Source organism: Apteryx mantelli, chromosome 4, assembly GCF_036417845.1.
Source record: "Apteryx mantelli isolate bAptMan1 chromosome 4, bAptMan1.hap1, whole genome shotgun sequence".
Taxonomy (NCBI): domain Eukaryota; kingdom Metazoa; phylum Chordata; class Aves; order Apterygiformes; family Apterygidae; genus Apteryx; species Apteryx mantelli.
This window is the reverse complement of record NC_089981.1, coordinates 80,723,647-80,738,012: the sequence shown is the minus strand read 5'-3', so window position 1 is coordinate 80,738,012 and position 14,366 is coordinate 80,723,647. Positions and strand designations below refer to the sequence as shown.

Genomic DNA, 14,366 nt, shown 5'->3' with positions numbered 1-14,366 from the left:
ACGTACTTCTTAGGGAACAGCCATACTTAATTACCCTCCTTACTCTCCATCTGCTCCTGGATTCTTCAGGCTGAGCTCTGTTGCAGGAACGTGCTAGTCTGCAAAAGCACTCAAAATTGCTCTGTAACATTGCCTATTTCAAAGGCAATTAGAATTTGCCAGGTTAGGCTTAAAGGAAACAACACATTATAAGTGTACTCCTGAGCCAAATTAAAAAGATGAGCATATCTTAAATGCTTTAATCAAACACTAATTATAAGAGAAACAATACAGACTCCAAGCATGTCCACATTGTTTTTAGCAGGCAGAGGCAAGCAAGCTCTGTCCTTGTTCTGAACCAGCTGGGTCACAGCCAAAACTCTTCCAAAACTTATGCAGTCGTGCTGGTACAGCACAGAGTGAGCTAACACACCTTGTCTCTCAATAGGACTGCACTAGCCCGAGCACAGCACCGCACTGACGACAGCTACATAGCTTCCAGTTCTGGGCTGACTCATGTCTGGTTGGCTCCAAGCGCTGGCAGCGCAAGCCCACATTTTCCTGCCTCTGACTACACAGACACACTCTAAACTATTAGCCCTGCTCCACTGACCCCAGCACCCTCAAACCGAAGACTGAAAACACTGCAGCCGCACAGAGTGCCTAGTGGAAAACACTTCATTGTCAACTCAGTACTGGTATTGAGACAGGACTCAGTCATATCTTTCTGAACCTATTTGTTTAAAGCTTAAGCAACCTCCTGACTAATTTTCCTAACCTCTGTATTTGAAAGCTTGCAACCCACTGGTTGAGAAGCACTCTGTTAAGCCACATACAAACACCTAGTAAGAGACAGTGCCTACCAGAGCAGAAGAAAGGCTCCCTCAGGGAGAGCTTTCCATGGGCCAGAAACAATATCAGCGCCGTGACCCAGTGGCAGTGAGGAACTTCACTCCACATGTGTTTCTGCTTCTTACTCATCTACGTAAGGATTAACTGCATCAGCCCTTTGAAACTATTAAAAAACTCTATTTTTATAAACATTTGTAACATGGAAATGTCATGGACTGAGACCCTTTGTACAGCTAGAAATTACACAAATAAACTGGAAATCCAGTCTTTTTTTTTTTTTGTCACTTAAAAGAGCAATTTCAGCCCCTCTCCCAGCCGTTGAGGTCCTATTAATTTGTGTGGTTTTATAAACACTGTCCAACTCCAGACCAGCCTTCCCGTCACTGCTGATGTGCGAAAGTCTGGCCAGCTCAGCAGGGGCTGAGCGACTCTGGGAAGGGAACAGCAAAGCTCCTGAGGCATCAGGCACAGCCCAGCACAGGCTTGCTCCAGAAGGTAAGGAAGGGGGCTGGGAGGGAGGGAGTAGGGGCTGCTTTGCAGCGAGCACGGCACGCCGGTCACACCACCCAGCACCAGCTAGCCCCAGAGGCAGAGGCAGCAGCTCCTAGGAGAGCCAGCTCTCCGCCGGAGCTGGCAGCCTGCGGGTGGGGAGAGCCGGAGCCAGGCTCCAGCGTGGCTCTCGCAGCCCGGTACAGCTCAGCAACGGGGGAGGCGCCGCAGCCGGAGCCAGGCTGCACATGCAGCTCGCACGCAGCCGGGGATCTGAGCAGCAGATCGAAGCTGGCTCCGTCCCCCATCCCCGCCGGCGAGCGGGAGAGCAGGCAGGGCACCCCTGGCTCACCACTGCCTGGCCGAGGAAAGGGGGTCAGGGTAGTGAGCTAGTTCCCCTTGAGTCAGCCCTAGGGCAGGAGCTCTGACTGAACAAGCCCCACCATGTGCTAAGGATGGATCTGCGTCTTGGCCCATCTCAGAGGGGTCAAGCTGATGTCTGCTCCTGTTAAACCACCCCAGTACCTGCTGCTTGTACACAGAGGTGGCATCCAGTTCAGTGATTTCTTCTTTGGTGGACACACTTTTATAAAATCTGCCGGTACTTTTAAATCCCCTCCAAACTATGACTCACCCTGGAGTTTCTGCTGGGCGCCAGTGGTGACCCGTCTTCCTCAGACAGACGGCCTGAACTCTTTGCATCATTTTCTCCATGTAGCCCTTCATCAGTGTTAGTCATTTCGTCAGCAAGCAGGTTGCTGTGCAGCGTCTCACCAACTGCTGTGCCTCTCATTTCTCTAGGAGCTATGAGCACACATTCGAATAACTTTCCATTTAAAAGCCTTCTTTCCATTTCTGACCAGTAAAATTCTTTTTCAGTTTTTTTTTTTTTTTTTGGTATGCAGGAATTGTCCTAATTTCAGTTTCCCCTATCAGGTTGCCTCGCAGACATTTCTTTCTGATTTTGCTCTGTGCTGTGGATCTAGAACTCCAACTTTTAACTTAGGCATCAGTTCTGCTTTTGCTTGTAGATTACTTTAGCTATGAAAGTTTCAGGTGCTGGGATAGCTTTGTCAGTAAAAAAATTCTGTTTAGGAAATCATCAGCTTTTGACCTGTTCTTTTTAACTCTGGTGTTAAAATTTCATTCATTGAAACAGGTAGGTGGATGGAAAACTTTAGTGTGTGGTTACATTTTGATCATTCTCTTTATTCCATTGTGGTTACAATTCAATTATTTTCCTTATAACACAATTTCACTCCTATTAGAGATTGTTTGCTTTCTAGTAAATAGTTTGGGCTGCTTTCTTTTGCATAGTTCTGTCCAGATTTTTCCATTTTGACTTGTCAAGTTTTGTTTCTCATATATGTGAGAGTTGTTTTCTCCTAAGAATAATCAAATCTTGTCATACCTTGACCAGAGACATGCAGAAGTTTTCTCAACCCTTCAAAGAAGAGAGGGTGTTGAAAATCTTTCACAGTTTTTCTTTCAGTGGCTTCATCAGAAACTTAAATGATGTAGCGTTTTTAAGCCATCAGACATGCTCTCGTTCCACTGGCCATTCATTTGTTTTGCTGGAGATTTTCTTGAAAAAACAAAAATTTCAAGATCCTCTCATTGTATTTGAAGGAAAAAAAAAGATAAGGAGACTTATGGACCTTTTTATACAGATGATGCGATTTAACACTATAACAAGAAAGAGCAAAACCACTGCACTTTTCTAGCCCCAATCCTGCAGGTAAATGCATCCACACTACTTAGCAAGTGAACTCCAAGGAGGCAGGAAGGTTCTTGAAGGATCTAGTGTGGGACTACCTATTTGAATTATCCACAGCTAATCTAAGAAAAAAATGCTGTCAAGCTGAATAGCACATGCAAACATTTCTCTTTGCGGTATTGCTCTTTTCTTGTATTTTTGCACCATGATGTCATAAGCGCAGTGCAAGAAAGTAAAAACAACGGGAAACACTGCACTTTGCAAGCTATCCATCTTGTCCCAATAGCTGCCTGATTTTGCTTTGTTATGCAAATCTTTTTTTATCCTCCTCTCGCATACCACGCTACAGCTCTCTGGTGCTTTACAGTCTTGAACCTAATCTTCGAGTCCTGCTGTCTAGCCTACTCTCTCTCCATTTTCTTCCTTTCTTCCATTCCCCGCCCCACCGTGCCTCCGGGGGCAGCAGAGCCTCCTCCCGCCCGAGCCGCAGGCTGCAGCGGCAGCTGGAGCCGGCGCAGACCTGGCTGCCCGCCTCCTCCGCGCTGATTCAGCCTGCCGGCACGTAGCAGCAAGACCGGGAAAGCAACTAAGCAATAGCTAAGTGCTTGGACGACCTAAGTGTTTGCAGATGTGCAAATGCAAGCTAGAATTAATACAAGTCCTCAAAGTTTTCGTTTTTCTTTTTTTTGTTTTTGTTTTTCTTCTCATCGCGAAGGTTGGAGCTTTTAGGATTCCGGCTTTCGCCACACTCCCGATGGGGACGAAACCTCACGGCTCCGCGTTCACGCCCCCCCGCAAAGGGAAGGGGCTTCCCGATCCTGACTCCGAGACCTGGGGCCGGGGGCCCGGCCGACACAGGGAGCGCCACACGCCTTGCTCGTGGAGCAGGCGGCTTGGCACTCCCGCGGGGAGGCCGCTCCGGCAGGGGCCGCGGGCTCCCCAGCCCGGAGGGAAGCAGCTCCCAGGGGCTGCGAGCGGCCGGCTCCAGCGGCCGCGGGGGGGAGGCGGCGCCTCACAGCCGCGGCCTGGCTGTTGCTGCCCCTGCTCCGGCCCCTGAGGCTCCCCGAGCCCCCCGCGGGCTGCCCCGGGGCCAGGTCTCAACCTGTTCCCGCCGGAGCCCATGGCCAGGAGCCCAGACACGCCGGCGAGGCCTTGGCGGCCGTTTGAAATCGGGACTCCACCTCGCCCCCGCCTCTGCCTCCCGTCAGCCTCTCACCGCCGAGGGGAAGGGCCCGGGCGCCATGGCAACCCCTCAGCCGCCTGGGGGCGGGGCGGGCGGGCGAGGCTGAGCGCTATGGTAACCTCACAGCCAATAGCAACAGCGAGCCGGCTCTGCGTGCGTTCGGGACAGCCAATAGCAGCTGCATCTTCCCTGCAGGCGTGGCTGGGCAGTGGAAGCCCGCCCCTCCGTGGCGGGATGGAGGCGGGGGAGGGAAACGGCTTCCTTTGTGGGCTTCGACAATAAGATGGCGGGTGGGGAGGAGGCGGGGCTGGCCTGTACGGTTAGCCCCACCCCTTCTCCCAAGCGCGGAGCGGTCGGTGAGGCGGGAGCGGGGGTTTCTGTGCTGAGAGGCGGCAGCGACAGCAGCAGCAAGGTGGTGAGTGGGGAAGGCTGGGCTGGGTCGGGCGCGGCGCGGGCCGGGTGGCCGCCCGCCTCCTCCCGGGGCTCCGCGTGCGGACGGTGCGGGCGGGGAGCCGGCGCCGGCGGAGCCCGCGGAGGAGGGAGCCGATTCAAAATGGCGGCGGGCCGTTTGCCGGGAGCGCGGGACGATGAGTAACCGCCGCCGGGGCCGTTGGCGGCGGCCGCGCACGCGCCCCGGCCGGGGGGGAGGGGGAGAAGTGGGACGGGCGGGTCACGGGGGCGCGTTTCCCCTGCGTCGCCCGCTCTCCTTGGCCCGCTCCCCTTCCCCGGTCGCGCCCCCTCATCGCCCGCGCCCCCGGGCGCCGTGCTCCCGCCGCCTCTTCTAGGCGGGGGCTGCCGCACGCCGTGGCGTCGCTCCCGCGCCTGGCTCGGGACCTCCCCCGGGCGCCCGCTCCGAGGCTCAACCCCTCCGCGGCCCCTGCGCGCTCGCTCCCTCCCTGCCTCCCCGTCGAGGCTGCGTGCGCCGCGCCTTGCTGCCCGCCCCGGCCGGGCACGCCTCTGCCCGCGGGCTGCGGCGGGCCGCCTCCTCTCCGCGCTGCCCCGCCGCCCTCGGCCGTCTGCCGCCGCCCTGCCCGAAGCCCCCGTGCGGAGGGGTGTGCCCGGCCGCCCCGAGGCGCCGGCGATGGCCCCTGCCCGCGGCGCGCTTTGTACGCGCCTTTGTCGCGGTGCCGGTGGTCCTTTCTGATCCCGCCAGCCCTCTGCTGCGCCTGCAGCTCACGCTGTCGCCGAACATCGCCGTGTGCACACCTCTGTGTGCCTGACGAGGAGCAACGGGCTTTCCGTCGCCTTTTCACCACTGCACAGAGCTTTGATTTCTTTCCGCAGCTGTTACAAAGGACAGTTTTGGATGGGGGCGGAGGAGAAGCAGGAGGAAAAGAGTGGTGGTGGGGGGGTAAAATGCCTTCTAACCTTCCCTTGCCAACCATCATCGCTATGCTTATGTCTGTACAAAAAAACCCCAAACCTCTCCTTAAGTGAAACTGTAGTACTGGCTTAGGTAGTTCTTGGCCACTCACTCCTAAAGATGAACAATGCTAGAATCTCTTTCCCTATCTTCTCTGTTGTCTCCAACTCGTCGGTGGTGACTTCTGCCCTCGTTCTTTAGCGTCTGCATATGTCTTCTGCAGCGTATTGCTAGAGGAATCTGAATTGAGTGTGAATCTGGAATGTGTAAGCTGATACTCTAGTAAGGATTGGATCGAATTTCAAGCACTTTACTTGTAAAGCAGACTGGGAATTTGTGACAATCTCAAGAATAAGAAACAAACCTTTAATGAATTACATAGTACTGTGTTCCCTGTACTACCCTTTATGAACAAGGGTGTGTGTGTGTTTTAAACTGTAGTATCCTACACATATCTGTATGATAGAAGTTGTCAAGAAGATACAGCAATCTCAAGCAACAATTGGACTTTTGGTGCACACAGACTTGCGTGGTTTGGGCTCTTGATAGGTAGTAGTAGAAGGGAGAAGATACAGCTGGTCTTCTGTTCTGGACAGAAGCAAATGCTGCTTGTAACTGCTGGGAGGTTTTTGAACACCTTACTTCTAGAACAGCAGCAGTCTTGCTCTTATCTGCCAGGAGGTTTTTACAGTGTAGCTAATACCTTTTTTGATTAGATTAATATGTAAATCAATAGAGAAACATACTTACATTTTAATTAGGCTTTAAAGTTAGTATTCTATTGAGATGATTGCTTGTTATAGGTGGTGCAGAAAAGCCTGGGGGAGGTTGTTTATTTGCAAGGCTTTCTTCATGTTTGACAATGGCTATGAAGTTAGTATTTTTAATGAAAATTTAGGTACTGAGGCACGCTTAGGTAATAGAATCTGTCTGTTAGTAGAAACTAAAGAAATAATTGCTATGATGAGCTTACTCTTTAATAAATTCATGCCAACAAAGGTGGCACATTCTTTCTTTATTGCTCTAGGGAAGAACTTGGAATCACATGCAGCAGGTCTTACACATTATTGTATTGCTTGGGATAACTGTTTCCTTCTTTAGTATATTAACAGAGTAGATTGGACTTGTCTGCTGCCATCCTCTCTGATTTAGTTTGTGGACCTGATAATATTTCTTTTATTTAAAGCCCGTATGTTCCCATCAGTGGTCCCCTACTGTATCAGTCTGCTATTTTGGGAGGCAAAAAAACAGAGGCCTTTTCCTCTAAAACTGTCAGATATCCAAAATAGCACCAGAAAATCTTATTTATTGTTCTCATGACTGCATCATCTTTATCTGTAGATGTCTAAAAAAAAAGTGGGTCAGGTCAGGGTTTTGGGGTGCAAATGGTTGCTATATACAGGCTGTCAGAGTGCCCTTGATTTATATAATGGGTTGAAAGTATACTGGAGAGCAAAAGCTTCTGAATTTTTATAGCATCATAAGCTGTTTGACAGAAATAAGAAATGTTCTAATTCAGTTCCTGTTATGGTGTCTTACTGGAGTTGTAGTTCAGGTGCCTCATGACCCTGTCTTGAATGTTACTGTGAGCCCAGTCTGTAAGAGATTAACACTATGAGTTGGGTGAAATACATTTTCCATGAAATAACAGCATTTCAGTCTGAACATTTTGGAATTCAGTCAAAAAATTTTGGCTTGGGAGTGTTTAAGGTGGCCCTCTTTTTTTTTTTTTTTTTTTTTGACAAATATAAAGCATCTTGAGTGAAGCAGATGTTTTCTGTCCGAAGGAAAAAAAAAAAAATCCTTTGTCAACCATCTCCCTCCCCCCAGTTTTGAAGAGCAAGCTGTTGTCAAAAATTTTCCTTTAGCAAACACAATAGAAAACAAGGGAGGATGCACGTATGCATCCTTTTTACTTGTTTCTTTACCACGTATGTACTTTAGTTGGAGTCTATTTTGTATAGTACAGACATGTCTGGAAAAGTATTTGACTTTTATATTTTATCATTTAAGCTTTTGTAGGTCTTCTAAGCTGAGCATTCTTTCTGTTTCAGTAATTAAAGGAATTCTTTTGTTTTTTGGGTATATCAAATCTTATTTTGCCTTAAATGTGCTTCAAAACCATATTTTTTATAGTTTAAACAATTTCCTTTTCATTACTATCATCTTGCAAAATAAACCTTAGTCATAAAGTTTCTGTGCTGCTGCTAAATTGTTCCTGTTTTTGCTACCTTTCAGTTTTGTATTTGTTCATGCTTGCTCTTTCTCTCTACATACTATAGTCATATATGGTTTTGTACAACAAAAGGGAAAAAATATGTGATTTTGTGTGACAGAAGTAATGAAGATTTGCTTTCAGTACGTTTCTGTGCGCATTTAAAATTTTTCAGATGATAGCTAAAGATTTTGTTTACCCTTTAAATGGTGAGGGCACGGGGATAAGGGAGAGGCTAGTCCGAAGGTCAGGATAATAGCCTAGGACTTGGACTTGATCTGGCAGTTTCCTTCTCCTGCCACAGATTTTCTGTGTGTTGTTGGGCAAATCACCTTTGTGCTGTATCTGTAAATAGGGTCTAATAGTATTATTCCGGTTTATAGGGGTATTGCAAGGATAAATGTAGTGAAGCAATTGAAAAATAGAAGTGTTTCAGAAGTTTCTGAAATGGGAAATTGTTTTGCTGTGTATCTCCTGTACTTGCCTGACATCTTGCTTCCTGGTACTTGGTAGGTGGTGCCATAACTTTTACTGTATGGACTCTTGCTCAGTAGCATGGGAGAAGAGGAAGGACTACATCAAACACAATTACTGGTATGTAATTTTTTCTTAAGTTACTGAAATAGTAACCTTGTAGTATTTTGTGCAGTCTTGGATGCTGGGTGACAAAGCACTGTTTTTATGATTTAAGATACTGATTTGAAATGAGTATTATAGAAAAAGGAAAATTTCAGCAAATTCTATGCAAGCTTTATCTTTGAGGATTCATAAACTTTTTTTTCCTCTCTGCATGGTCTTTTTTACACACACACACATTTTCAAGTTTTTTGTCATGTTCTGTCCTCTATTGGTGTGCCTTAGTAGTAGTTTAAATGACAAATAATAGCTGTCTGAAAACCAGATTAACATTTAATTGAGGATTTAATTATTCTTCACATGAACATAGGTTAGAATGAAAAGAAGCTTCAAACTCTGTGTGTACTGCTTAATGTTTGATGACATAATCGTATGTGGTTATTAGTCCCAAAAGCTGTTTCTAGAGGATGGCAGTTTCATACAGGGAGTATATGTTTAGAAACTACTGTGCATACTTCCTATGAATTAAATGGGATATCCTCAGATGTGAAGTTTATAGGAATATCTAAAAATCTGGAAAAGGTACTATCAAGCAAGAACTAGGGGTTTTTTAGGGGGGAATAACAAATATGTTGGGTTACTGGAGAGATTTTTTTACAAGGAACTTCCAAAGAATTTGATACATTAGTAATTCATGGATAACTTTGAAGTCTGTGAAAAATGGCTGTAACACCAAGTTCATGTGTTTGCTATTGCAATCTCTGTATATTATAATTTCTAAAGAGTTTTGTAGCTTCAGTGAAAAAATGTTTATAAAGAGTTCTCAAATCCAAACAAACAAAGTTGCCCTGTTGATATATCCAGCAGTATAAGAACTGTTGCATACGGTCAGATGAAACATCTGTCTAGCTCTGTCTAGCTACTGTCCTATCTTCAGGTTTTCAGAGTAGATAAATATGTAATGAGTGTTGAAAGGAACAGCATAGTTACTTTGGATTTTTAGTGATTCTGAAAAAGATGGGAGAGTTCTCATTGAAAATGATAGCATTCAGCACAGTAAACAAAAAAGCAAGTTAAAGGTTAAGGCTTACCAAAGGAAATGTTAAACAAAATAGAAAAGACAGTTCAACAATGTGTTATGATTTTAGTTGAAAAATCTTGTTTAGTTTAGGTCACTACATACAAAATTCCCAAAATATTAGGCAGGCAGGAACTCAAAGGACAGAAGACTTAGAAAGGATATCATGAAAGTGCATAAATTTAAAGATCAAGTAATTGCTTTCATCTGCTGCCTAATTTTTATATGACTAGAAGAAGTGACATCTATCCCACTAAAAAAGTTACTGTCTATTTCAAGAGGTTAGCTGCAATACTTAACTTGTGTGGGGGACTACTATAAAAATTAGTGCAATTTAGAAGGTCATCTGGATGTTAGCAGTTGAAATTCATATCTTAACTAATTCAGCAAGTGACCTTTTTTTAGACGCAAATAATCAGAGGCCTGGATGCATCCCATTTATTTTTAGGCAAGTAGCTGGTGAGTGTAAATGAGGAATACAGCGTTCTGCTTCCTAATAGTCAAGTAAGAAAGAATGGCCCATACAGGGGATGACTGTGCCTGTCCTAACTGGATTTGCACAGTTCACATTTGAACTGAACAGTTCAGTTTCCCACCAGAGTGAGGGAAGCTGGGTGGGCTGCTTTTAGGCACTTCGGTTGGATGCCTTAAGTTAGATGGAACAAATCTAGATCTGACCCTCCCTGTAGCCTGAAATAAACTTACCCTTTCAAGTGTGCTGCCCATGGGATATATTTTTTTAAATTTTATTTTACTCTGTTAGGTGTGTTGATGTTCTGCAAGGGACAAAAATCTTTTAAAAATGGTGTGCCAGGTTGTATTTTTATTTCCAAAATTAGAGGTTAAGCATGCAAGTAGAAACTCGGGAGGAACAAGGAGAAACTGCCTCTCCAGTAGGTGAAATACAGCCACTGAGGCGCTTGCTTCTGTGCAAAGCAACGGCTCCTGACTTCCATCAAGTATGGAGCTTAATGGGAGCCAGGAGCTGGAAGCCCCAGCCTCTCAGATGCCTCTCTCCGATGCCATGACTTGTGGACCTGCTCACCCCTGGTTCCCGAGTGCCGTCTTTGGGACCCAGTCCATATGTTCCTGACCCCTGTTGTACCACAGTGGCCATTCTATAAGCTGGTATGACAATTCTGACATTTATATTCTCAAAGAATTACTTTTGCTGTTTAAACTTTAGAATAAAAAGTTTTGTTTTGTTTTTACTAGTTTTTTTTTTCTCCCCCTCTTGAGCTGTTTACATTGTTCAATTTTTTTTTTTTTTGGTTTTGTTTTTTAACAGGACACAATGTTTGTACGAGGATTAAAGAGAAAATGTTTTGATGGTGAAGAAGATATTGAAGGAACTCTGGCTGGTATTAAGGCTATTCCTTCATATAATCTTCAGCGACAGTCACTTTTAGATATGTCCTTGGTTAAACTCCAGCTGTGTCACATGCTGGTTGAACCTAACCTTTGTCGTTCGGTACTTATAGCCAACACGGTACGACAGATCCAAGAGGAAATGACCCAGGATGGGACTTGGCAGATGATAAATACACAGAGTACAGGGCAGACATCCCTGGATCGTCTTGTTTCAACGGATATCCTCTGCCGTTCATCCAGGGAACAAGCTGAGGGAAAGCAGGTTCCAGGTTATAGTAATTTCAATAAAGACTTTGAGGATGACCAGACACAAGACAGTTCAGAAACCATGTCAACAGCTTCTTCAGTGCAAGCTCCAAGAAACCTGCAAAGCAATGTGTGGGAAATGGAGAATCCACAAGAAAACAGAGGAAACTTTCAAAAATCATTAGATCAAATATTTGAGACACTGGAGAATAAAAGTCCTAATTCTGTTGAAGATCTATTTTCAGAAGTTGACAATTCTTACTATGATCTTGATACAATGTTAACAGGAATGATGAGCAACACAAAAATGGGACACTGTGATGGGCTTGAAACATTTTCTTCTCCAACAACTACAACTTCTAACTCTAATTGTAAATCTGATCTTAATGAGCTTGATCATATTGTGGAAATCCTTGTTGAATCTTGAGACTACTTGTCTAGGAGATAAAGATCTGTTAATGGAAATGAAAGACTTGAACTATTTCAACATAGTTTTTTCTATCAAATCTGCACGTGTATTTTACAAATATCTATATATTATATAGATATATATATTAAAAAAGCACTTCATATTGCAAAATAGTGTTAACTCTTAAAGTTAACCTGCAACTTGTAGTGTAATAATTCCAGTTTATTGTCCATTGAACTGTAAGTACCCTACGGTAAATTTTAAGTTTGGGATCTGAGGCTTTCAAAATTGGGTTCCTTTTGCCAATTTGTTTTAGCCTTTGGAGGATATGTTCAGCAAGAGGGATTCTCTCATCTTTCCTTTTTCTTATCCTTCCCTCAGTTTAAAAAAAAAAAAGTAATAAGCATAGAAGTTGGATAACTGTTTTTTTTTATTTTCCTCTGGTTTCCAGGCCAACACTTTGTTACACCACAACTCCTACCATATCTGCTGCTTCTGTTGTAAGTCGCTACATGGCTCTTAAAGAGCAGTATGCAATAGTTCCCATTATCTTAGCTAGCTTATTCTGGGTTTTGCTACTATTTTTTTCTTTAAAAATAGTTTAAGTGTTTATTGGTGTTTAGATTTTTTCCAGGTATTTTCCTAAAATATTTTTTTACTACAGATGTTGTGTCAGCTGCTAACTTAGTAACTTTTGATCATATCTGCAGTTGATGTATTTTTTGAAAGATTTTTCAAAAAGGGATGTTTTTTTACCATGAGCTACCCCATGTAGTTCAGTAAAGTGTTTGTAAATGTAAATATATGATTTTATACTTTACATTAAAATGTAAGAGCTGTTTTCATAATTCTGTTTTATAGAGTAGTACTTTACTAAATTGAGAATTGTACAATTATGCTTTTTATGCCACATATAGTTGAGTGTCATTAGAGGAAAAATTCTGATCCAGCTAGATACAATTACATTTAAATCAGTTCAGACCATATTTTTTTTGTTAACTGCAAACCTAAATTACGTAGGTTTTTATTTATGTGTATTTATATGTAAATGTCATCAAGTGAATTGTTTATCACTGAAGTCTGCCATCAAATGTTTGTTTATATGGAATAACTATCTTGCACTAATTACTACAAAAAGTGTTACTAGTGGCCTTTAAATCTCAACTGGTATGTCTTTGTCTTGTCATAATTGGTATGCTCCAATCTTACCAAGGTTTTCCTCTTGCCTTTTTTTTAAATAACAAAGAATAATAAGTGTGGGATGTTGTTCCTTTCTTTAAGTAGTCATGCATTTGTTTTAGAGGGCATATAACTAATTTTATTCCTATGAGACTTTTGGGGGAAAGGATGGATCAAGTATCATATATGATTTTGTTATAAAATGACAAACATTTATCTTCACAAATTGGTACTGGGAAGAGTTCTAAACTGGCAGGGATGTAGAAAAGGGGGGAAAGATTCATTGGTTTCTGGAATGTTTTAGCACTGGTTTTGGAAGGGGGAGACATCCACCAGTAACTCAGAAGTTTTTATAGACTTGTGTCCAGTGGGTCAGTGAATATGCAGAGAGCATGTTTCTCTGTCTATTAGACTGTCTTTGCACAAGTGACCTTACCTACTATGTGCTATCTCTTCTAGAGTCTCAAATCCCTGAAATATTGGGGGAGGAGGATGTTAAGTACACTCCAATATCACTTCCACAAAAGGAGAATACTGAGCTTATGATTTCAACAAGTGTTTTAAATACAGCTCCTTTTTGGGGAGGAAAAATAACATTGCTTTGCTAAATTGTTCAAACTTGGTAGTTGAATGCATGCTAACTCAGTTGTGTGAAACCATGCAGTTGGTGTGAGTCTCTAATGAATTTTAAAATGCTTTTTGTATAAAACTTAAACATGAGGTGATTTTTATTTGCTGTAGTAGTTAAACATTAGTTCCTTAATTAAAGCTTGATAATAACTTTGCATTAAAGTATGAAATACCATATAGACACTTGCAAGTTCAGTCCATATAATACAGCTGGACCAAAGAAACAAAAACAGTACTAGATGTCTTAATAGACACATTCATATTTGAAATTGTCTAATATGAGAATTTAAAAGATGATGCAGTAGTAAAGCCTGCTTCATGAGGTTACAAATATTGGTGTGAGTTTTCATATCTCAAAATAACTGTGGAAATAATAGTCTGTTTTACTTGGCAGTGTTTGTTGCAACATCAGAGGTTCCTTCCAAAGTTATAAATCCTCAGGAAAACTTGCTTGATGTGTTTCCTTGTGTGGATAGATCACTGAATGGGACAGCAGATGTCTTAGGATAAAGTAGAAGGCCAGGCAGTTTCAAAGGCTTATGAAGGGAGCAACAGTGATAAGTTGAATAACAAAATGTCTTCTGTCCCCCTGGGAAAGTTCCCGAGACTGATTTGATATTTAAACTCTTTTGAACAGCTGTGGGTGTTTCCCACTGGCACCTCCCCCATTTTCATTAAATGGGATGTTGCAGGTATACATATTCCAAAACAAAACCCTTCTTGGCCCCCCCTCCTGCCCCACCAGTGTGTTTCAATTTTCATATTATTAGGTAGGATTTAGTATAAATTGTTCATAATAACTCTTAAGCAGTATAAATCAATGCATATATCTTACTGCATCAAGCATCTTGCCATGTACCCTATTTTACTGGGGAAACTATGCCTGGTTACAGTAATGTGCAGAGACTACTTGATTTAACAGGAAAGGTATTGGGTAAGTATGTGTTTATGTAGCTAAGCATTTTAAAAGGAATCTTTTATTATTTATTAAAGGAAATGTTTTATGTCCCTTAAACTTTCTCCAGATGTTCTCATATGTGCTATTACATGCCTGATATCTTGGCTCAAGTCTTCAGCAG

At 43.5% G+C, this 14,366-nt stretch overlaps 1 protein-coding gene across 1 annotated transcript; it reads left to right on the top strand.

Moving 5' to 3' along the window:
• Positions 1 to 4,480: 4,480 nt before the first annotated feature.
• Positions 4,481 to 12,737, top strand: CDCA4 (cell division cycle associated 4). The gene is given in 5 exon segments (XM_067295073.1): positions 4,481 to 4,632; positions 8,312 to 8,392; positions 10,292 to 10,452; positions 10,454 to 10,580; positions 10,741 to 12,737. Coding segments are annotated over 4 exon segments (1,083 nt in total). The 5' UTR covers positions 4,481 to 4,632; positions 8,312 to 8,353; the 3' UTR covers positions 11,497 to 12,737.
• The last annotated feature ends 1,629 nt before the right edge of the window (positions 12,738 to 14,366 follow it).